Here is a 24,383-nt window from a genome sequence, read left to right as displayed (position 1 = left end):
CATTCAGCCCATCGAGTCCACACTGACTGTCTGAATAGTGTCCAACCCAGACCTGTTCCTCCTACCCTATCCCTGTAAACCTGCATTTCTCATGGCTAATCCACTTAGCCTACACACCCTGGACACTATGAACAATTTTTAGCATGACCAATCTACCTAACCTGCACAGCACAGAAACAGACCCTTCAGCCCAACCAGCCCATGCTGAATATAATCCCAAACAAAACCAGTCCCACCTGCCTACTCCTGGCCCATATCCACCCAAGCCTTTCCTACTCACGTACCTATCCAAATGACTTTTAAACAATATGATTGTACCCACATCCACCACTTTCTCAGGACGTTCATTCCAGATGCGAACCACCCTCTGTGTAAAAAAAATTGCCTCTTATGTCTTTTTTAAAACCTTTGTTCTCTCACCTTAAACATGTGCCTCCTGGTCTTGAAACCCACCATCCTCAGGAAACAACAACTATCTTTGGACTGTGGGAGGAAACCGGAGCACCTGAAGGAAATCCATGCAGTCCCAGGGAGAATGTGCAAACTCCACACAGTCAGTCACCCGAGGTTGGAATTGAACCAAGTCCCTGGCGCTGTGAGGCTGCAGTGCTAACCACTGAGCCATTGTGCTGCCTTAAACTGGACAAACAATCAGGACCTGTTGGAAATTTGACCCCAGGATCTCTCGCATATCGCATTATTGCCAACGTACAATCCCCTAAGTGAGAGTCATATCCCTTGACCAATGAGGAAGTGTTGGTGTGTAAGAAAATTTCTGAACAGGTTGATTAAAAAATATCTCTACAGAGCTGTGCTGTCTCCCAGCTATCAGGAGCATCAGATTGAGGCTGTAGAACTCTTAGCTAAGTGATTGTGACTGGACTCTGAACAATTATTTAGGTTAACACTGTACAAGAAGTGTTTGGCTTGATGGAAAGAGATGAGGTGTTAAACTGAGGAATTTCCTGCCTACTCCAGGTGTAAATAGCTCCACGTTTGGAAGACTAGGGAGATGTAGAATGAATGAAACCAGTAAGCGTCATAACCAGCAGCATCTCTCGCACAGACAGCAGCTTTAAAACTGGATGAATTGCTCAGCCATTCTCTTGGTGTTGTGGGATTGACCACATGAAAACTAACTGCTGATGATACTTCTAAGGCAATCAGTGCACTTCAAGGCAATTCATTGCACGTGGAATACTTTGAGAAGTTTGAGTGATGGGATAAAGTAGCCTACACTAAAATTCAAGGCAACCAAAAGCTGTGCTTATTGAGATTAGTTTCTGCTGCAGAGCAGGAGAGAGAACAAAAGCAGGTTATTGATTAAATGATGCATTTATTTATATGCCCAATGGGCCGTATCAGCTCCTTTTAAGGTTTCTGACTGCACTTTTGATTGCTGTTCACAGCCACAGATTTGAACAGAACTCAGGACACAGATGAGAAGTCAGCACAATATTGTTAAACCAGCAAGAATGGGGGGAAGTATCTGAGCTAAGACACTGTGGTGTTGATGCCTAGATTTGCTGTTTCAGATGTGATGTTAAACTGAGGTGAAGTATAAAATAATATCCCACGACATTATTTTGAAGAACAGGGTAGTTCTCCCCAGTACCCTGGCCAATACTGATGTCTCAACCATCATTCCTAAGGCAGATATCTGGCTGTTATTGCATTACTTTGAGGGGGAAAACTTGCTTTCTGTAATTTTGGCTGGAGTATTTTCTACATAAGAACAGTGACTACACTTAAAGAGCATCTCCTTGACTATGGAATGCTCTGAGGTTGTGAAAGTTGCTACATAAATGCACATACTTTCTCTTTGTAGAATTCTGTCGCTGTGCAGGCAGATGAGCTAGAGACCGAGGCTCCAGAACTCTTTATTCAGAAGCTGCTGCAGCCCATGGATCAGGAGGAGGTTGATCGGAAGAATGAGACCATGCGTAAATCTGGCAGGCTGCTAGATCTGTTTATGCTCTTCCCTGCATCTGATGAAGTGAGCCCACTTATAATCATACAATTGTACAGCACAGAAACAGACCCTTCGATCCAACTCGCCCAAACTGACCAGATATCCCAAATTAACCTAGTGCCATTGCCAGCATTTGGCCCATATCCCTCCAAATGCTTCCTGTTCATATATCCACCCAGATGCCTTTCGAGTGTTGTAATTGTACCAGCCTCCACCACGTCCTCAGGCAGTTCATTCCGTATGTCCAGCACCCTCTGCGTGAAAAAGTTGCCTGTTTGGTCCCTTTTAAATCTTTCCCCTCTCACCTTAAACCTATGCTGTCTAGTTTGGGAGTCCCCTACCCTGAGAAAAAGACTAGCTATTTACCCTATCCATGCCCATCGTGATTTTATAAACCTCTGTAAGGATCTCCCCTCACCTTCTGACACTCCAGGGAAAATAGCCCCAGCCTTTTCAGCCTCTCCCTATAGGTCAAACCCTCCGATTCTGGCGACATCCTCGTAAATCTTTTTTGCTCTCTTGCAAGTTTCACAACATCCTTATAGCAGGGAGACCAGAATTGAATGCAATGGGGTGGGTGTGTACTGAGACAAACCAAATCATATACAGGATCCATCGCAACAGTGATCTGCTGATCAAACATCACTAGTTCATTTATGTAGATGCATGTGAAAGAGGGACTGTGATTAAGGAGGTGCACAAGGAGGCTTCATTCCCAAGGACACAACACAAGAGTCAGGAACAGGGTTAGGCCTGTTTGACCACTTGGGCATGGCTTTCTGTTCAATAAGATCATGGCTGTAGCATCAACTGTCTGCTCCCCAGCCTCACTGCTTGCTCAATTACCCTCAACTCCCTTTGTGGTCAAAAATCTATCCACCCCAGTCCTGAACATATTCAATGAAATGCCAAGACTATTCTATAGATTATTTATCCTCTAATAAAAAACTCCTCATCTCTGTCTTAAACAGGATGCTCCTAATTATTAAATTGTGTTCCCATAGGTCTGTTCTCTCCTTTAAGCAGAAACACCCTCCGAGCACCCATCTGATGAAGGGTCTAGGCCCGAAACGTCAGCTTTTGTGCTCCTGAGATGCTGCTTGGCCTGCTGTGTTCACCCAGCCTCACATTTTGTTAACTTGGATTCTCCAGCATCTGCAGTTCCCATTATCTCTGGTACAATTTTAACCCCTCTCAGCATCCTGTATGTTTCAATAAGATCATTTCTTAATCTTCTAAACTCCAATGGGCCCAAACCACATAACCACCTCATTCTGAGAGCGTGCTATTTACGAGGTGCACAGTTAGCACCTGAGAAGTCAAAATATGGAATTGTTTCCATCAGAGCCCAAATATCACCTTTTCAGTTGCTCACCCAACCAGCTATCATTGCTGCTTCTTCCTCCTCTTCCTCTTCCCATACTGACTAAGTTAGTGCAGTGATTTAAATGAGGTCTGCCAGGTGGACCTTATAGAGTATGAGGTCCCCAATTGGGGCTGTTAACCAGGTCCAATCAGGGCATCTTGGCTGACAGATATTAACAGGAGTATCAGGAATTCTGTTCACTATCGGAGCTGGCTCTGAGCTAACTGGGTCAGTATCAAGTACTATGCACATGTAAGTTAAGGGTGACTTGGTGACAGGATACTGGCCTTCATGGATTTATTTCAGTTCCCTTCTATTTTGTAAGTTCTTTTTCTGGTTATTTTTACCTCCTCACAGGACGAAGCTGTGCGCCATCGAGCCATTCCCCCATCACCATGCGAACAATTCGAGCAGAGATTGCAAATTAATTTTCTAGAGTTCAAGTGAGTCACTTTAATTCAAGCTTTCAAAGATAACTCACCAAAATCAGGGGAGGTCTGCCTGTTAACCCAACCCTCACACAAGAGACTGTGCTCTAACCCAACCCTCACCTACAGGGCAACCCTGTAACCCTGACCTCACTAGAGGTGCTGCCCTGTAACCCCAGTCTCACTCAAGGGCCTCCCCTCTAACCCAACCATCGCTTGAGGGGCTACCCTCCTGTCCAGTCCAAAGTATGTGAGAAACACTGAGACATTTTCTTTGATTTGGTAGCACTACTGGTTTTGGTAAGTGGTCCACCTGTCCGTTATGATCAGTACATTACCTTTCCCTGTTGATGTTAACATGAGTTTGGAGTCAGAACAATGAAACCTGCCGTGGGATCTGGATATTGTACTCTGTCCAGCTCTTCCTGCAGCTGTCTGGATAGCAGAGTGATACATGTGATGTACAGCCAACTGTAAACCATAAAGCACACTTATGTAGAATGTTAGTGGGAGAGTAGACACTTTTTAACAAGATATTTTTTGATCTGTTGGTAAACTACAAGATTAACCCTCTTCCATTCAATATATTATTTCATCATTCAAAGAAAATAACTACATTGCTGTGCCAGATTGAGCTGTTTCATTTTAAGATGTTACATTTATGATTATTCAAGTGTTTTGATGGAAATTTTAACTGCAACAGCCTATTTGAGAAAACACCAAATCTGCTGGCCCTTACCCCTTTTCTCCTGCAGTTCCTGTCTTGATAATAAAAATGAAACAAATAAAGTAACTTTTTAGGGAAGGATTTTAGATCAATTTTTAGCAGGATGGATGCTGTTAAGTTAAATTTGCTTTGTAAGAGGTTGAAAAGCGCAGTTTGTGTGAAATAGGGATGAAATTCTGGCAGAGAATCCACAGTGTGGTGTTTTGTCCAGACAACTTTGGTTAAGGCAAGGCAGTGTAAAAGATTGGCAGGTAATATATTGTAGAGACTGAGGTCATTGGCTTTGATTCCTGTCCAGCTGAACAATTAGTCTGAAAGATGCTGGAGTCAAAGACCAATAGAGAGAATAAAAAGTCCTTAACTTTAGTGCCAAATATCTTCAGAAATGAGCTGATTAAGATTGTGACACCAGCTCACAAAAGGGGCAATGTAGCACACTTCCCTGTTTTCTATATTACAGAAACCATTGTAGCGAGTTTTGAGAAGATTTGTAGCTCAGGTTGAGATTCTGGATGTGAGTTTGCTCGCTGAGCTGGAAGGTTAGTTTTCAGTCACCATTCTAGGTAACATCATCAGTGAGCCTCCGACGAAGCGCTGGTGTTATGTCCCGCTTTCTATTTATCTGGTTAGGTTTCCTTGGGTTGGTGATGTCATTTCCTGCGTTGGTGATGTTATGTCCTGTTCTTTTTCTCAGGGGATGGTAGATTGGCTCCAAATCAATGTGTTTGTTGATGGAGTTCCAGTTGGAATGCCATGCTTCTAGGAATTCTCGTGCGTGTCTCTGTTTGGCTTGTCCTAGGATGGATGTGTTGTCCCAATCAAAGTGGTGTCCTTCCTCATCTGTATGTAAGGATACGAGTGATAGTGGGTCATGTCATTTTGTGGCTGGTTGATGTTCATGTATCCTGGTGGCTAGCTTTCTGCCTGTTTGTCCAATGTAGTGTTTGTCACAGTTCTTGCAAGGTATTTTGTAGATGACGTTCGTTTTGCTTGTTGTCTGTATAGCGTCTTTTAAGCTCATTAGCTGCTGTTTTAGTGTGTTGGTGGGTTTGTGGGCTACCCTGATGCCAAGATGTCCAAGTAGTCTGGCAGTCATTTCGGAAATGTCTTTGATGTAGGGGCAAGTGGTTATGGTTTCTGAGCCTGTTTTGTCTGTTTGTTTGGGTTTATTGTTGAGGAATCGGCAGACTGTGTTCACAGGGTTTCCATTCCTTTTGAATACGCTGTATAGGTGATTTTCTTCTGCTCTGCGTAGTTCCTCTGTGCCGCAGTGTGTGGTGGCTCGTTGGAATAATGTTCTAATGCAGCTTCGTTTGTGGGTGTTGGGGTGGTTGCTCCTGTAGTTCAGTATTTGGTCCGTATGTGTTGTTTTCCTGTAGACGCTGGTTTGAAGTTCCCCATTGGCTGTTCGCTCTACTGTGACATTTAGGAATGGCAGTTTGCTGTTGTTTTCCTCCTCTTTTGTGAATGTTATGCCAGTAAAGGGTATTATTGATGGTCTTGAAGGTTTCCTCTAATTTGTTTTGTTTAGTGATGACAAAGGTGTCATCCACGTAGCAGACCCAAAGTTTGGATTGGATGGTTGGCAGAGCTGTTTGTTTGAGTCTCCGCATTACTGCCTCTGCTAAGAACCCTGATATTGGAGATCCCATGGGTGTACTGTTGGTTTGTCTGTAGGTTTTGTTATTGAAAGTGAAGTGGGTGGTAAGGCATAGGTCCACTAGCTTGATGATGTTGTCCTTGCTGATGAGGTTGGTGGTGTCTGGTGTATGTGTCTTCGGTTCTTCTAATAGTGTCATCAGTGTTTCTTTGGCCAGGTTGATGTTGATGGATGTGAACAGGGCAGTTACGTCAAAGGAGACCATTATTTCATCCTCTTCTATCTTGGTGTCTTTGATGGTGTTCAGGAATTCTTGGGTGCAGCGAATGGAGTGGCGGGAATCTTCTACTAGGTGTTTTAGTCTTTGGTGTAGTTCCTTGGCTAATCTGTAGGTTGGTGTTCCAGGTAGCGACACTATGGATCTGAGGGGGGCTCCTGGCTTGTGAATTTTTGGTAGTCCATTGAAGCGTGGTGTGTTGGATTCATCTGGTTTCATTTTTTGGAAGTCTCTCTTGTTTAATTCTTCAGATTTTTGAAGTTTTTTGAGTACCATTGTAAAATATGGTAGAATTCTCTCTAAATGTTTTCTGTTTAATATTAGACGATATATTCAACTCACCTTTCAAAAAATAGATGCGACACCATTTACAAGTTTCAGTGGAGTACGCTCATCAGTTTTTTCTTAGTAAATTAAATATTTTTAGTACATTAAAATGTGTGAAACATTCCTACGCTGACGAGTGTATTAAACTTGAAGAATACTCTCAAATCGCTGCAATAGACTGAAATTATTATTTCAAACTGGGGTTGTGTTGATGGGGCTGTCTGCAGATTAAGCTGTTTTTAATGCAACTTTAGAAAGTAATGGAAATTTGATTTAGATGGCAATGCAATTCACAATTAAAATATCATGATCATATGCTGCAGCCAAATTCATCTGGATTGTTCTTCTGATGAAACAAGTAGAAACTAGCAGCCACACTACTGTTGGCACTCCAGGTTCTGAAATCTAACCGTTGAGTGGGCCAACTTTCCCGGCATTGACATTCCTTTTCATAACTATTTTAAAAAGCATTCCTCAGGAAATTCCCAAGTGTTCTCCCTCCACAATCTGATTTTGCAGCAAGCAATAAGCAAAGTCCTCAGAATACCTCACTGCAATAACATTTGGTTTTTTTTCTTGACAGGTTTGAAATTGAAATCGAGCCACTCTTTTTGATTTTGGCTTTGTATGATTTAAAAGAGAGGAGAAAGGTGATTATCAGTGACACTTGGTGTGCCTAGAGCTGCTGGAAGGTTGTAAGTTATTCTCGTTGTTTTCAAGCATTAGGCTTGTGAGCCAAAAATCCCGACACATCTGCTGCTTTGGTTTATACATCAACATGTTTGACATGAAATACTTTTGAGATGGAGACTGAAAAAGTATTTGTCACTGATGGATTATTTTTTGCTGTTAACAGCATTCAGTGAATTAACATTATTTACTGCTGACAGGCTCTGCATGCAAAACCATTTCTGTCTGATAAGATGTAATATTATTTAATGGGTATTAAAGTAATATATGTGACTGTTTCCGTGGGGAGAATGGAACGTGTGGTTGGTGGTCTGTTTATCGTGGAGAGTTTGTTCAGCAGTCTTTGTTATTTTGGACGTTTCAAAGAGATTAATTGACTTACTTAATACAGTAAATCTATTGTACATGTGGAGTACTATTTATTTAGAACAACAATTTGCATGTATATGGTACTTTCCACTATGTAATCAAACAAAGACAGATATTTGGCTATGGAAGGTGATATTATGAAAAGTTTGAGAGGGGTGGACGGGCCGAAGCTTAAAGATATAATTCCAGTTTTGAGGGAATAGATGGTTGCATGGATTGAGTGAACTTGTCTGATTGCTTTTTTATAGCTTGAGCCTCTGTCTGCTTGAGTAAGATTTCTTCCATCTACCTAAGATGGGGAATCATGTGTCAACAATACTGGACAAATCTAGTAAACTGGTGTATAATGACAGTGAGTTCTCTATTCAATCCTCAGATCTCACTAGATTTACCCAGGTATTGGGAGGGTAACGGTAGATCACAGAGCAAATGGATTTGCTTATGAGATCACCTGGTAACTCTGAAAATAAGTTAACTACAAGTATATAAGTGGAAAGAACAAATAACTAAGTATTTTGAGAGTATTAGCTTTCTTAGATTAGGGAATGTAGGCTGAATTCAAGTTGAGAAACATGGTTATTTCTCTGCTGGTAACCTCTTGTTAATGTTTGTGTCCATTGATATGTCCATTACAGAGTCCCTGTATTTTATTTGCTACTGTCCAGTTAGAGTCCGCCTAGGGCAAATATTCCTGTGAGAGCTTGGATAAGTGTTAATGTACCCTGATTTTCCAAAGCCTCTGTTCATGTCCAAAGACATGGCATCATTTGATGGATTAAAAGCAATTAAAGAACCTAGTGTCCACTTGTGTCTGCATGATTTTAAGTTCCATGCCACTAAGTATTTTGTTCCTTTTCTCCAGATTTCAGAAAATTTCTACTTGGATATGAACTCGGAAGAATTTCGAGACATTTCTCAGTCACAAGCACAGTCCTTGTGCTATTTCAGAAAGGCCATCTTCTCAATCACCCAGCCTTCTTCTGAAATTTACTTGGTCATTAAGGTATGGTCTGCCCTAGAATTCTGCTAGATTCCTGGGCAACAACACAACCATAAAACCTTTAATTGATAGCTTTGGTGTAAATATGTAACGTTATTGTGTATCACAAGGTAATGGCGAAATGCGAAGATCATTTGGACCATTGTAATTAATCTTAAAGAAAATCCATTCATTATTGCCTCATCTGCAATCACAGTCCATTCTATATGCTGATCACAAATCCAGGAAATATGTGCATCTTCACATCAGTTCTACAATTGTATTTTATTGGTTTATTCTTGCATCCCTTGTCCTATTCTCAGACTTACATATGGGAGAAGGAAGTGTCAAAGAAAGTCAAAAGAGAGAAATTTATAAAGTCCCTTAAAAACTTCAGGAAATCTCAATCCCTTTATAACCAATGAAATATCCTTAAACTGTATCCATTTTATCATGTAGCAAATGAGTAGCCAATTTGTTGACAGTGAGTTTCCGTGAACATCAATGTGATAAGTAACCAATAGATCTTCTTCAGTGATGCTCAACTTTGAATAGTGCAATGGGATCTTTGCACAGAAGGCTGACATCATCAGTGTCTCATTGGAAGAAAGGATCTTTACAGCCGTATATTTCTCGATATGAGTGTACAACTATCTGAAAAGTGCAAACTTATTTTCCCTAGTCTTTTTTTCCCAGACCACAAAAAACTCGGAAACATCTTTGGCACTTCTCTCCACTGCCTGTCAGTTATGAAGGCCTCAGTGACTGGAACTGAGCTAGCTGTTCAATTTGACCAAGACTTCCTCTGACTCATATTTGACCCCATAGTTCAACATCCATCTGACACCGATTGCTGAACTGCATTAATTTGGCATGCTAAGCATCAAGTCTACTGGGAATCGTAGCTATTTTTCAATTTCTATTGCTTCAACACCAACACCATTCAACAAGTGTGTATTTTAGTAACTTTCTTTCTTTCTTGTGTCTGATTGATTATATTTATTGGTTTTAAATTACATCTCTAACTTTGCCAGGAACAAAAACAAAGTTGCTGGAAAAACTCAGCAGGTCTGGCAGCATCTGTGGAAGAGAAAACAGAGTTAATGTTTTGGGTCCGGTGACCCTTCCTCAGAACTCCTCCTCTAATTTTGCCACTTGCATACTTTCTGATCTATCTTGTCAATTGCTGCCTCCTTCTCTTTGGTATCATAGATAAATTTGCATTGCATTTCTAAATATGTTACTGATGTAAATGAGGGACAGTATTGTTTCCAAGACTCATTATTGCTTTCCACTACACCCTGCCAAGGCTGACTTAATTCCTCCAACAAATACCCACTGCTATCTAAAATTCAGACATTTTATCTATTCAAATATTTACTCTGAATATCCATAGCTTTGAGATTAATCAAGAACAACATATAGAGAAGTGAGCAGAGAACAAGCTGTTTGCAGAACATTGCTGTAATAAGAGATAGTAGACCAAGAAGGGTCTAGGCCCGAAACGTCAGCTTTCCTGTTCCTCTGATGCTGCTGTGTTCATCCAGCTCTACGCCTTGTTATGTCTATTGCTGTAATGTGATCCCTTTGTCATTCTCCTACAGAGAAAATTAGTTAGGCTAGATCATCCGTCTTTGAATTTGCACCATCAGTTTTTCACTGTATTATCATTGCACTGAGGACAATCTTTACATCTGATAATCAGTTACATCATTTTCCATTGGACTAAATGAAGATCGAAGGATCTATTTTGCTAATGTCTGCTTTGAGATCATTTATGAATTTGCATACCATCTCAACCAGTTTCCAATATCTGATGGTAAAATTGCAATATTCACTGCTCTTTCATAACAACGAATTTTCTTTGCGAGTTTTATGTATTCAATTCCATCTTTCCAATTTACTTCGACAAAAAAATCTTCCGTGCCAGTTAGGGCAGACAGCCTGGGACTCCGTGGAGCCTAATTATTCCACTCCACTCAAAACTTTCAACTGCTATCACTACTATCGCATTCAAACAAACCTAATTTTACTGTGTGCTAACCTGCTGTTGTGTTTGTCACATTATTAACCTCTCACCTACTTGTGATTTTTTTGTGTATTATCCCTATTTACTATTCAGTTTGTCTAAATACTGCCTGTAATCCTCAGTTGTTGACATTCATGCCTAACTGGAAGAAGACTTGAGAAGTCAAGCTGTAAATCAGATATTGGGAATGTAATCTGGACTGAGGTAGTCTTTTGGATAGGGTGCTACATTGAGCACATTTCTGTGACTTCACAAAACAAAGTTGCTGGAAAAGCTCAGCAGGTCTGGCAGCATCTGTGAAGGAAGAAGCAGAGTTAACGTTTCAGGTCCGGTGACTCTTCCTCTGAACCTGTTCTGCACCTGAAATGTTAACTCTGCTTTTTCCTTCACGGATGCTGCCAAACCTGCTGAGCTTTTCCAGAAACTTTGTTTTTGTTCCTGATTTACAGCATTCACAGTTCTTTTTGGTTTTTGTTTGTGTCTTCAGTTGTATATAAAAAGCCCTGAGGAATTATAGAGGCTTAGAGTCATACAGTTATAGCGTCATACAACATGGAAATAGACCCTTCGGTCTCACCCGTCCATGATGGCCATAATCCCAAACTGAACTAGTGCCGTCTACCTGCCTTTGGCCCACATCCCTCATGTACTTATCCAAATGTCTTTTAAATGTTGTAACTGCACTGCATCCACCACTTCCTTTGGAATTTCATTCCTCGCACAAATCACTGTCTGTGTAAAAACATTTCCCCTCATTTCCTTTTCAAACCTTTCTCCTCTCACCTTAAAAATATGCCTACTAGTCTTGAAATTGCCCTCCCCAGGGAAAAGACACCTTCCCTTCACCTTGCCTATACCCTTCAAGATTTTTGTTCAGGTATCCTTAGACTTAGACTCCCTGCAGTGTGGAAACAGGCTCTTCGGCCCAAGAAGTCCATACTGACTCACAGCATCCCACCCAGACCCATCTCCCTATAACCCACCTAATCTAGCTGAGCACTATGGGCAATTTAGCATGGCCAATCCTTTTGACAGTGGGAGGTAACCTGGTTGACATTTACAGATTTACCGATTTCATTGCTGCTCATGGTTCTGTGTAAGTTGGCTGCTCCATTTACCAGCATTTATTATTCGTAGTTTCTGGGCAAGGTCAGCATTTGCTACCCATTTCTAATTGACTTTAAATTGAGTGATTTGTTTGGTAACTTTAGATGGCTGTAAAGAGTCAACGAAATTGTGGGGGATTTGGAGTCATTTGTAGACCAGACTGTATAAGGGATGGCAGATTTCTTTCTTTAAAAGGAATTAGTATGTTTTTGCAACTCTGGATTGCTAGAATAGTGATATTACCAATACTCCACCTTCTCTCCTTTCTGTCATCCCCTCTGTCCCCAATAAGAGCTGGGACTAACTTCACTGATTGTGAATTTTATTTTATTGGATGAGGGTGGTGCTGGTCAGGCAGCATTTATCATGCCTGATCCCATCCCTAATTTCCCAGAGGGTGGCTAAGAATCAACCACGTTGCTGTGGGTCTGGAATCACATGTAGGCTAGACCAGGTAAGGATGGCAGTTTCCTTCCCTAAAGGGCATTAGTGATCCAGATGGGTTTTTCCAACAATCGTCAATGGATTCATGGTCAGCATTAGACTCTTAATTAAAGATTTTTATTTTATTGAATTCGAATTTCACTATCTGCCATGGCAGGATTTGAACCTGGGTCCCCAGAATGTTTTCTGGGTCTCTGGTTTAACAGTCTGGCAATAATACCACTAGGCCATCACTTTCCCAATAATGAGTTGGGATATGTAAGGATTGCCCCTAATGGTGTTAATGGCCTAATAAACTCTTGTCCAGATTTGTCACCTGCTTTCTGTCATGTTTAAGTGCAACATACAAAAAGCCCAAAATATTTCCCTCCCTGTTTGTGTATTTTTTGAGAGAATGAGTGTTGGAATGAAGCGTCTGTTTCTGTGTTGTATGACTGTATGACTGCAGCAGTTCAAGAAGGCAATAATTGCTGCCAGTCAGCCACACCAGCATTGCCTGAATGAGTTTTATTTTAACGTAAAAAAGCACAGATGGAATTAACTGGTAGCAAATAAAATTGTTTTAATTATGGTGGTTACACTCTGACCAGAACACACTTGTTGTGGATTCAATAGATTTAAGCATGAATTAAAAGGTCTGCAGAGAGTGCAGGAAAGTGGGATTAATGTAAAAGGTCAGCCATGACAGACTGAACTTCCATTGGGGTTTCAGCTGACAAACCAATAACAGGCCCGTGTCTCAAGGGGGCACCTCCTGGACAACTGTAACTACCCATTGACCACATCCCAGTAACTGCTATGAATGATGAATTCCCCTCCGTGGAAAAGCTGGAAGATCTGAGCTGACTGGCCATGGTGAATGGAACCTCAAGTAGAACAGGAGGAATGCCTCTAATTGTGACTCTGGCCATTCAAGTCAGACCATCATCCAGAAAGCAGGAGGGATTGCTTTCCTCACGGTGAGTCTGGCACATCCTGCGGGATGTTTTTCTCCATCCCATACCCACAATGATCAGCAGAGACTCAAGTTCCTGTCATCACTGGTTTTATTCAAGCATACGCAAAGGCACATGTATGCTTCTGAAGATAGGACCTGTTCCCCCGATCAATTACATATGGCTATGGATAAACCATTTCCAGGCATTCAGAGTCGGGACAGCTGTCTAATTACATGATTCTACATGCACTAACTCATTATTCTACCCAATTACAATTCATTTTATCCACAGCGTTGCATTAATTCCTAAAGAAATACTATCTACATTTGTGCTATATATATCTCACAGGTCGCTTCATGCCAATCAGACACTGATAACATGCTGGTCTAAAGCAGTCCTAGTAGCTTGTGTTTGGACTATTACTGAAAATATATTTTTGAACGGTACCAGGTTTACTCCTTTTAGCCCATATATCTAATTACTGAATGGCAAGGCAGTTAGAGGAGCTGAAGAGTCAACTCTTGTTTGTTCTTACAGAATTTCAGGTGGGTTTGCAGGTATAGGTTCATAGGATCTCAGGGCAAGAAGATCATAAAAAGTAAATGGTTTTCTAGGTTTTATCCAATAATGTGAACTATAAAGAACAAAAGGACATGGGGAACCTGTATGAAGATTAGTGGAGGCCCCTGGTAGAGCATTGGAGACAGCTCACAATCAGAAGAACATTGAAGAGTTAGATCAGATGGAAAATCGAATGCTTAGGATTTTGACTGAAGTGAGAAAATAGAAATATGAAGAAAGGCACAAAAGTCTGAGATGTAGCTGGTCGTGTGATTCAATGGGACTGTTTAAAGTTGAGAAGATGGGACAAGACATTAGGGTGGTGCCTCTGTTTCCAGCACTCCTTCAGTCTTCCTTTATTAGGCTGCTTTAGAAACTAATCTCTTTTCTTTATGCATTTGGTGCCAGCGATCATTTGAACAGCAGGTAAGGCCTCAGTGTAACATCTCATGCCAATTGTGACAGCTCTGCCCATACAACAGTCTTTTATTACTGTGTTTATTAGTAACTGACATCAAATCCATAATTTTCAAATCTGGGTGAGGGGCACAATAATTGGATTGTACTAACACTTTTAGCAATGAAATAAAGTTTTGCCTTGTGATCTTTCACGGGACACTCTTTCGACATCCATTTTAAGATGTAAAATGCCCTTTAAATTGAATTTCTCTGCTTTGTGTGTTTCAGGTGGAGAAGGTGCTACAGCAGGGCAGTATCACTGACTGTGCTGAGCCATACATGACCATTAAAGAGAACGAGACAGCCAAGGTATGTAGATAGAACATTCCAGAAAACCTTCTTCTCCCCCTTTCCCCATGTGGGGAGACCATTTTCTGTCAGTTGATCCCCCAGAAGCTCCAACTCTGAGCAAATATGAAAGTATTAGAATAGTAAACAATTAACTGTAGATTCTTGTAAACCAGTATCTCTTGCTAACAAAGATCTTCAGTATCCATTACTTGTCATGAATTCTAAATCAAAATCTGTCTTAGACTAATCTTGATTATTTTATGGGATGGATGTGGCTAGTGAGAGCTTTAGTTTAATGTTTCTTTCGCAAAGCAATCCTCTGACAGGTGTCAATTCAGATTTTAGATTTTACGCTAAAGATTCCAGAGTGGGACTTGAACCCACAGCTGTGACTCATTCTGCTCCTGAGCCCCAGCTGATCTAACTTGTCTTCTGTCTTGTCCCATCGAGCTTATGCTTTGAAATTTTCACAATGCCTTCCAGATAAAAGAGAAGATTGGAAAGCTACGGTTCCAGGCAGCTTCTTTCTGCCAGCGACTGAGTTTGTATCGAATGCCATTCGCCTGGGCTGCAGTTGATCTCATGAGTCTCACTTCTAATCGCAGTTCCCAGAATTCACTGGACAGAGAGGCCATCATTGGAGGTAATTCAATTGGAAAAGAAGCATCAAATCATTGGGAGGTAGTATGAACTGCAGATGCTGGAGTCAAAGATAACACAATGTGGAGCTGGATGAACACAGCAGGCCAGGCAGCATCAGAGGAGCAGAAAGCTGATGTTTCAGTTCAGGACCCTTCTTCAGAAATGCGGGAGGGAGAAAGGAGCTCAGAAATAAATAGAGAGAGGAGGGATGGGGCTGGGGAAGGTAGGTGACATGGTGATGGGTGAGTGCAGGTAGGGAGTGGAGGGGATTGGTCAGTGAGGTGGGAGGGACGGACAGGTGGGAGAGAAGACAGACATATTGTGTTCTGTCAAGGAGACAGGGATGAGAAGGAGGGTTGGTCATGGGATGAGGCCGGGGATAGGAGTCTAAATGTGGATTTTACCAGTTTCAAAGTCTCCACACCCTTGGCCTCATCCCATGACCACAGGTCTCTCGCATCCCTTCCTCCTTGACCTGACACAACCTGTCCATTTTCTCTCGCACTGATTTGCCCCTTCCACCTCACTGACCAATCCCCACCGCTCTCTACCTGCACTCATCCATCACTATCAAATCGTTGAACTGTGATTCAGATTGCTCTATTGGTTTCAGTGAGTTGCTGCTTCATCCCATAGAAGACTCAGAACTCCATTCCGAAATAAGTGGCCATATAGCTAAACTTCAGTCAGAGATACGTCAGGGAAGGGAAGAATCAACAGGAGTTCCTGATCATTGTTACCAATCACCCAAGTGTTGGCTGTTTCAATTCCTCTGGCTATTTTTTTATGTGCTTGCATTTATCTGAGTTGATTGGCCTTCCAATGCTCACATTTCGATCCGGCCTGTTAAATAAGTATTAGGCTGAAGCAGCTGGGAAGCAGGACGGTTACTGTGAAAAGCAGGGAGTTCAGTGGGAAGCAAAATAATCAGAACAAAATTGATGCACTATTCATTCACCCAGTCACCACTGCTTCCATGAAATTGTTACTCTGTGATGGTCATGTTCGAGTCCCAAACATGCTACAAACATCTGCCAGGTCTGGCATCATTTTAAAACTGGCAGCTGGCTCCTGTGGGCTCTGGACTCTATTGGATTTTAAGCTGCTGTCATGGACCAGTGTATCTTTGTCTTCAGCTCACATAGACTGACGTTTTTCCTGACTACTGTCAGTATCTCATTCTCAGCATGTTCAGTGGCCGAGAACAATCTGAACCAGTTGGGAAAATTGGTTAGACTGGGTGCAACACTGAATTTTCATCAGCCAAGGTTGACCCAGACAGTATCATTGGATAGTGTGTAAAATCAGAATTCAGTTTAACCCTGTGGCCTTCACACCCAGGGAGCTAATTACACCTTAACTCAGCTAAGAATCTTACAGCGTGGAAAGAGGCCACTTTGCCCATCATTCCTGTACTGACTGTTTGCAAAATGCTATCCAATGAATTTCCTTCTGTAGCTCTTTCCCCTTAGCCCTGCAAACAATAAAAGGACAAAAATGGCTGCTGACCTTTGAGAAAGTGAAACTAATTGCATTCAGTTCCTATAACTGTTCCTTTGTGTGTTGCACGTAGGCAGTGGGAGTGAGGTGCGCTCACGATCGTTAGACAGCAAGAATCACATCTTCCCATTTGGACCCGTGCAGCACAGCCTCAACATGTTTAATAAACAGGTATGGTGAGTATGCACTGCAAAATCAGATCAATATCCAAAGCCCATCTTTCCCCAAACACCGCTAATTGTACTTCTCTCATACAGGCTCTATCACTGCCAACAGCACTCCTTTCATCTTCCAGTCAGAATGTTGCCAGTATCTCATAGCCCTCTTGTTAACCTCTGTTCCTGCTTTCACTGCAAACTTCCTCTTTAGTAGGTTTCTCGACAAGAATGTGCCTCTGCTTTATGTGTGTGTTAACTATCTCATAGTAAAGGTTTCCCTAGGTGGTGGTGACTAGGATTGAATTTTACATTCAATTTGACAGAGAAGTGCATGTGAACCTATTTTAAAAATAAATAAATAAAGGCAATAATCTGAGTGTCAAACCAGAGCTGGTTAAAGTGAATTGGCAAATTTGGTTAAAGGATAAGTCAAAAGAGTTGGAATGGCTGACATTTAAGGAGATACTTCAGAACACACAGAATAGATTTATTTTGCCATGTAAGAAATATTTCAAGGCACAGACTCGCCATCAGATTCTTCACTCTCTCGCCTGCCTTTCTGACATTGCTAATTGTCCCTGAAGCATAGCCAAGCAGACTAGGGGAGGTAATGGCTTAGTAGTCGTATCGCTGGACTGTTAATCTGGAGACCTAGGTAAATTTCTGGGATGCGGATTTGAATCTCACCACAGCTAATTTTTTAAAAAAATCTTGAATTAAGAGCCCAGTGATGATTATGAATCCGTTGTTGATTTTCAGAAAAACCCACCTGGTTCACTAATATCCTTCAGGGAAGGAAACTGCCGACCTTACCTGGTCTGGCCTACAACGATTTGGTTGACAATTAGGGATGGCCAATAAAAGCTGGTACAAAAAGTGATACCATTCATCCTTTGAATGAATTAAAAAAGACACGGGAATCGTGTGGGATGTTACCCTAGTGACTACTCACTGTGTACACAGAGACAGGTGATGGCCTCATGATATTATTTCTGGACTGATAATCCAGAGACCCAGATAATATTCAGGAGACCTGGATTTGAATGCTACTCCAACATATGGAATTTGAATTCAATTTTAAAAAATCTGGAATTAAGAGTCTAATAATGACCATGAATCAATTGTTGGGGGAAAATGCATCTGGTTCACCAATGTCCTTTAGGGAAGGAAACTGTCATCCTTACTGGTTTCAGCCTATAGGTGACTCCAGACCCACAGAAATGTGGTTAACTCTTAACTGCCCTCTGGGCAATTAGTGATGGGCAATAAATGCTGGCCTAGCCAGTGACACCCTCATCTCTCAAATGAATAAAAAAAACCCAGATCACGATGGACTGAGAGCACAACGTCGGATTGATAGCTGTGTTCAGCGAATGTAATAAACTGACTGCACTGAAGATTCTGATCTCAGCTGTGTCACTATTTCTAGATTAGGCTACAGGGGCAGAAATGCTCCTGATTTACGCTTTGTCTCCACATTGAAGAGGAACCTTGGGTTGATGTCCCCAGATATCTCTAATTTGAAAGTTTTACCTTTCTCTTTGTGTCTCCTATTTTTGGAATCTGTTTGAACCTTGCACTCATCCAAATGTTTTTTGAGTTCCAATGTACTTTGCATTTTTCCGTTTACCATGCCCTCATTTCTTAATACTCTGAAATCCCTGTGCCAAAGATCTCTCTTCCTTCATGATTTTCCTAAAACCTGACTTTTCAATCAAGCTTTTTGGTCACACAGCCAAATTGATTCTTCTTTAGGTTGACATTTGTTTGCCTGACGTCTCTGAAGCTCGTGGGGACAGTTTTCTACAGTAAATGCACTCCATCAATGAAGTGAGGCTTTATTTGCCAAAACAACAGTAACAGTGCAAAAGAGTATTTTGTTGCCTTTTTAAAACATTCGGGATAAATGTATATGTAAGTTTGTGGGTTATGACAGATAAACAGTGTCAGTTTTCAATAGACTAAGTTGGCTGCAGAGGACACCTATCTGTGAGCCAAAAGAAAGAGAGACCTGCATTGGTAGAGAAGAACATGAGTCCAAGACCTATCCAAGGAACTTTGTCTGCAGTATCCAGACTGATGCTCCAGTGCACTGTTGACAGTCTGCTATATTGTCAACAGCACTGCCTAATGGATGACAGCTAAAAGACAGGCATTACCTCCTCTCGGCTGTAACATATCACAGAAACTAGGAACAGCAGTAGGCCCTTTGGATCTGCTGCACCACTTGATATGATCACAGCTGATCCTTTATCTCAATGCCACATTCCTGCTTGCTCTTCAGACCCCTTAATACCTTTAAAATCAAAAATTGTATCTATTTTTTATTGAATAAGTCCAATGATTTGGCCTCCACGACCTGAGAACTTCACAAGTGCAATACATTTTGAGTGAAGACATTTTTCTTCATCTTAGTTCTAAATGGTGTACCTCTATCCTGAAACTATGACCCCGGTTGTAAGGGAAAACATCCTCCTGCCCTGTTAGAATTTTATGTGTTTGAATTAGATCCCCCTCATCCTTCTAAACGCTAGTGAATACAGGTCCAGTGGAACCAATGTTTTCTCATCAGACAGTGCTGTCACATACAGTATAAGGCTAGTAAATCTCCCTTGCACTCCCACTGTGAGAAATATGTCCTTTCTCAATTGCATTCTAGTTCTGAACTCAAATCCTCTTGCAATGAAGCCCCATGTCCCATTTGCTTTCCTAATTGTTTCCTGCACCTGCCTGCCTATTTTAATTGACTGGTGTACAAGAACATCCAGACTTCATTGTACATCCATATTTCCCTATCCGTCACCAATTAAATGATACTCTGCCTTCTGTTGTTCACACCAAAGTGCATTGGTTCACATCTAGCTACGTTGGACAGTATCTGCCATGTGCTCACCCACTGACTCAACCTGTCTAAATCACTTTGAAGCCTTTTTGTATCCTCACAATTCAAAATCTTGCCCAGGTGTGTGCTGTGAGCAAACTTGGAAACATTGATTTGGTACCCTCGCTGAAGTCCTTGAAAGATTCTGCGAAGAGCTGGGGCCCAGTTACTGCTGGTTGTCTGGCCAATATTTATCTCTCATCCAAGATGACTAAAACAAATGATGTGGTCATTATTACATTGTTATTTGTGGGAGTTTACTCTGGGCAAGTAGACTGTAGTCTTTCCTACAACAGCAGACATGTTTCACTTCATAGTACATTTATTTTGGGATGTCCTGAAAGATTCTATATCAATGCAAGTTACTTCTTCCTTATTCACTGGTAAAGATCTATAGATGGTTAGATGCTCTGTTGATACAGCTCACTTGCTCCTCAACATGAAAGCAGAGTTAACGTTTCAAGTCAGAACTGAAGAACGGTCACCAGACTTGAAATGAAAGCTTTGCTTTCTCTCCACAGATGCTGCCAGACCTGCTGAATTTCTCCAGCAATTTCTGTTTTATTTGCTGATTTCCAGCGATCTGCAGTTCTTCGGTGTTTTTTTATTTTGTTTAGAAGGTCTGTTGGTGACCACAGACAAAACTCATCTGACTTAAAAATAATGGGAACTGCAGATGCTGGAGAATCCAAGATAACAAAGTGTGAAGCTGGATGAACACAGCAGGCCCAGCAGCATCTCAGGAGCACAAAACTGACGTTTTGGGCCTAGACCCTTCATCAGAGAGGGGGATGGGGAGAGGGTTCTGGAATAAATAGGGAGGGAAAGGGAGGCGGAGGCGGATCGAAGATGGAGAGAAAAGAAGATAGGTGGAGAGGAGAGTATAGGTGGGGAGGTAGGGAGGGGATAGGTCTGTCCAGGGAAGACGGACAGGTCAAGGAGGTGGGATGAGGTTAGTAGGTCGGACATGGAGGTGCGGCTTGAGGTGGGAGGAAGGGATAGGTCAGAGGAAGAACAGGTTAGGGAGGTGGGGACAGGCTGGGCTGGTTTTGGGATGCAGTGGGGGAAGGGTATGAGCTGGGCTGGTTTTGGGATGCAGTGGGGGGAGGGGAGATATGGAAGCTTGTGAAGTCCACATTGATACCATTGGGCTGCAGGGTTCCCAAGTGGAATATGAGTTGCTGTTCCTGCAACCTTCGGGTGGCATCATTGTGGCACTGCAGGAGACCCATGATGGACATGTCGTCTGAGGAATGGGAGGGGGAGTTAAAATGGTTCGCGACTGGGAGGCGCAATTGTTTATTGCGAGCAGAGGTGGTCTGCAAAGCGGTCCCCAAGCCTCCGCTTGGTTTCCCCAATGTAGAGGAGGCCACACCAGTTGCAGTGGATACAGTATACCACATTGGCAGATGTGCAGGTGAACATCTGCTTAATATGAAAAGTCATCTTGGGGCCTGGGATAGGGGTGAGGGAGGAGGTGTCGGGGCAAGTGTAGCACTTCCTGCGGTTGCAGGGGAAGGTGCCGGGTGTGGTGGGGTTGGAGGGCAGTGTGGAGCGAACAAGGGAGTCACGGAGAGAGTGGTCTCTCCGGAAAGCAGACAAGGGTGGGGATGGAAAAATATCTTGGGTGGTGGGGTCGGATTGTAGATGGCGGAAGTGTCGGAGGATGATGCGTTGTATCCGGAGGTTGGTGGGGTGGTATGTAAGAATGAGGGGGATCCTTTTGGGGCGGTTGTGGCGGGGGCGGGGTGTGAGGGATGTGTTGCGGGAAATATGGGAGACGCGGTCAAGGGCGTTCTCGACCACTGCTGGGGGAAAGTTGCGGTCCTTGAAGAACTTGGACATCTGGGATGTGCGGGAGTGGAATGCCTCATCCTGGGAGCAGATGCGGCAGAGGCGGAGGAATTGGGAATAGGGGATGGAAGTTTTGCAGGAGGGTGGGTGGGAGGAGGTGTATTCTAGGTAGCTGTGGGAGTTGGTGGGCTTGAAATGGACATCAGTTTCTAGCTGGTTACCTGAAATGGAGACTGAGAGGTCCAGGAAGGTGAGGGATGTGTTGGAGATGGCCCAGGTGAACTTGAGGTTGGGGTGGAAGGTGTTGGTGAAGTGGATGAACTGTTCGAGCTCCTCTGGGGAGCAAGAGGTGGCGCCGATACAGTCATCAATGTAACGGAGGAAGAGGTGGGGTTTGAGGCCTGTGTAGGTGCACAAGAGGGACTGTTCCACGTAACCTACAAAGAGGCAGGCATAGCTTGGGCCATGCAGGTACCCATGGCCACCCACTTTGTAGGAAGTGGGAGGAATCGAAAGAGAAGATGTTGAGGGTGAGGATGGGTTCGGCTAGGCCGATGAGGGTGTCGGTAGAGGGGGACTGGTCGGGGCATAGCTTGGGCCCATGCGGGTACCCATGGAACAGCAACTCATATTCCACTTGGGAACCCTGCAGCCCAATGGTATCGATGTGGACTTCACAAGCTTCCATATCTCCCCTCCCCCCACTGCATCCCAAAAGCAGCCCAGCCTGTCTCCGCCTCCCTAACCTGTTCTTCCTCTGACCTATCCCTTCCTCCCACCTCAAGCCACACCTCCATTTCCTACCTACTAACCTCATCCCGCCTCCTTGTCCTGTCCTTCTTCCCTGGACTGACCTATCCCCTCTCTACCTCCCCACCTATACTCTCCTCTCCACCTATCTTCTTTTCTCTCCAACTTTGGTTCACCTCCCCCTCTCTCCCTATTTATTCCAGAACTGTCTCCCCATCCATCTCTCTGATGAAGGGTCTAGGCCCGAAACGTCAGCTTTTGTGCTCCTGAGATGCTGCTTGGCCTGCTATGTTCATCCAGCTTCACACTTTGTTATCACTCATCTGACTTAACCTTTTTAATAGACAGTTGAGACCAGGAGGATTACTAATGTGTGAGCCCCGGGAAGGGGAGTTGGTCTTAATGAATGCTTTGTCTTTATACTGATGGAGGTCAGTCGGAGAGTCCAGATACAACCAACTTGTGGCAGATTTTCCATTCAACCTTAGAAACTGCACCTTAAATATGATTCATTTATGTCAGATGCCTTATCACAGGCCGAGTGCACTCACCCTCCCAGGGTGAAAGGTACTCAACTTCTTTATGACCCATCCCAAGATAAGCTGAGTTCGGTAATGCAGAACCCACATTGCTTTGGTTCATTTAGATTATTTGGTGGTCCAACAGGGCACACATCTCCTTGTATATCACTGTGGTTCCATTGTGAAACTGCTCAGGGAAACTATTTGGATGACGAATACTTTCCTCTCTGATCAGGAGGAAGATAAGCTCAGTGATGAAGACCTGATGAAGTTCATCACAGATGAGAAAAAGCCATCACCTTTACTGAGGAGACTGCGCAAGATCCCAGGTAATCTTTAACATGATGAGCTGTGTGCCTGAGCGATTCTGTCTGTAATACACCCTTCACTTCCGCCCCGCCCCGGGAATCACTCTGTCTGTAATACACCTATTGCCCCTCCTGGGGATTCCTGCTCTCTGTTATACACCTATCACCCTTCTTGGGAAATCCCCCCCTCTGCAATACACCCATCGCCTCTGCCAGGGAACCCTGCTCTCTGTTATATACCCATAACTCCTACCCGGGGAATCCCACTCTCTGTAACATACCCATCACTCCCTGGGGAATCCCCTTCTCTATTGTAGGCCACACTGTAATGCCTCCTCCTAATCCCTGACAATCCCACATTAAATCTCCCACTTGCACCCAGTCTCTGGGAATCTGCACTCTGTAATACTTTTCATTGTACTCGGGAATTCTACACTATCGATAACAAAGCTCTGTCACTTCCTTGAACTTCTACACTTTGTAATTTACTGCAATCTCCCTCCCCAGTCTCTGGCAATTCTATACTGTGTAATCTGCTCCCCCAATCAACATGATGGCTTAGTGGTTAGTGCTGTTACCTCACTGCGCCAGGAACCTAGGGTTTGATTCCTCTGATTGACTGTGTGGAGTTTGCACATTCTCCCCATGTCTGCGTGGGTTTCCATCCAAAGATGTGCAGGGTGTGTGGATTAGCCATGGGAAATACAGAGTTATGTGGATAGGGTAGGGTTCTGTGTCCAGGTGGGATGTTCTTTGGAGGGGTGGTATGGACTTGATGGGCAGAATGGCCTGCTTTCACACTATAGGGTTTCTATGATTCAATCCCTGGGAATTCTACACTACGTAAACTATTCCCTCAATCCCTGGGGAATTTGTACTGTGAAATCCATTCCCCCAGTCCCTGGAAGTTCTACACTTGGTAACATATTATCCCAGCCCCTAGCAATAGTACACTGTATGGATGGGTTGAATATGTTTGTTGTATGGACTAGACATTTGCCTGAGTGAGATCTGTTAATGTTATCCTTTGTTTTTGTTTGAAGGTGTTTTCCGATTTGAAGTAAGCCCTGTTAAAGACACTCCGTCCTTTTGTTTCACCCCCGACTTTTTGGAATTAAAGTCATCAAATAGTGGGGCTGCAGAGTTGGCTTTGGAAGTTTTAGAATTCCCTCTGCCAGGTGTTTTGACTCCACACACAATCTACAGGTAAGTGGGGGTTTGCAGTTTTCATTCCCAACATGGTCCTGTTTCCTGCATCACCCCTT

At 43.0% G+C, this 24,383-nt stretch overlaps 1 protein-coding gene across 3 annotated transcripts in view; it reads left to right on the top strand.

Annotated features, from left to right (window-relative positions):
- LOC125465656 (dedicator of cytokinesis protein 7-like) overlaps positions 1-24,383 on the top strand; it is a 198,306-nt gene that overhangs the window by 31,306 nt on the left and 142,617 nt on the right. For all 3 annotated transcript variants that reach the window (XM_059638417.1, XM_059638418.1, XM_059638416.1), the window contains exons 6-14: positions 1,829-1,996; positions 3,696-3,781; positions 7,281-7,347; positions 8,619-8,759; positions 14,502-14,582; positions 15,048-15,207; positions 16,780-16,877; positions 23,046-23,139; positions 24,162-24,324. In XM_059638417.1, the coding sequence (XP_059494400.1) occupies positions 1,829-1,996; positions 3,696-3,781; positions 7,281-7,347; positions 8,619-8,759; positions 14,502-14,582; positions 15,048-15,207; positions 16,780-16,877; positions 23,046-23,139; positions 24,162-24,324 (1,058 nt within the window). The remainder of the gene's footprint in view (positions 1-1,828; positions 1,997-3,695; positions 3,782-7,280; positions 7,348-8,618; positions 8,760-14,501; positions 14,583-15,047; positions 15,208-16,779; positions 16,878-23,045; positions 23,140-24,161; positions 24,325-24,383) is intronic.

Source organism: Stegostoma tigrinum, chromosome 30 (assembly GCF_030684315.1).
Source record: "Stegostoma tigrinum isolate sSteTig4 chromosome 30, sSteTig4.hap1, whole genome shotgun sequence".
Lineage (NCBI taxonomy): Eukaryota > Metazoa > Chordata > Chondrichthyes > Orectolobiformes > Stegostomatidae > Stegostoma > Stegostoma tigrinum.
Note: the sequence above shows the minus strand (reverse complement) of the source record. Positions and strands in the feature narration are given on the sequence as shown.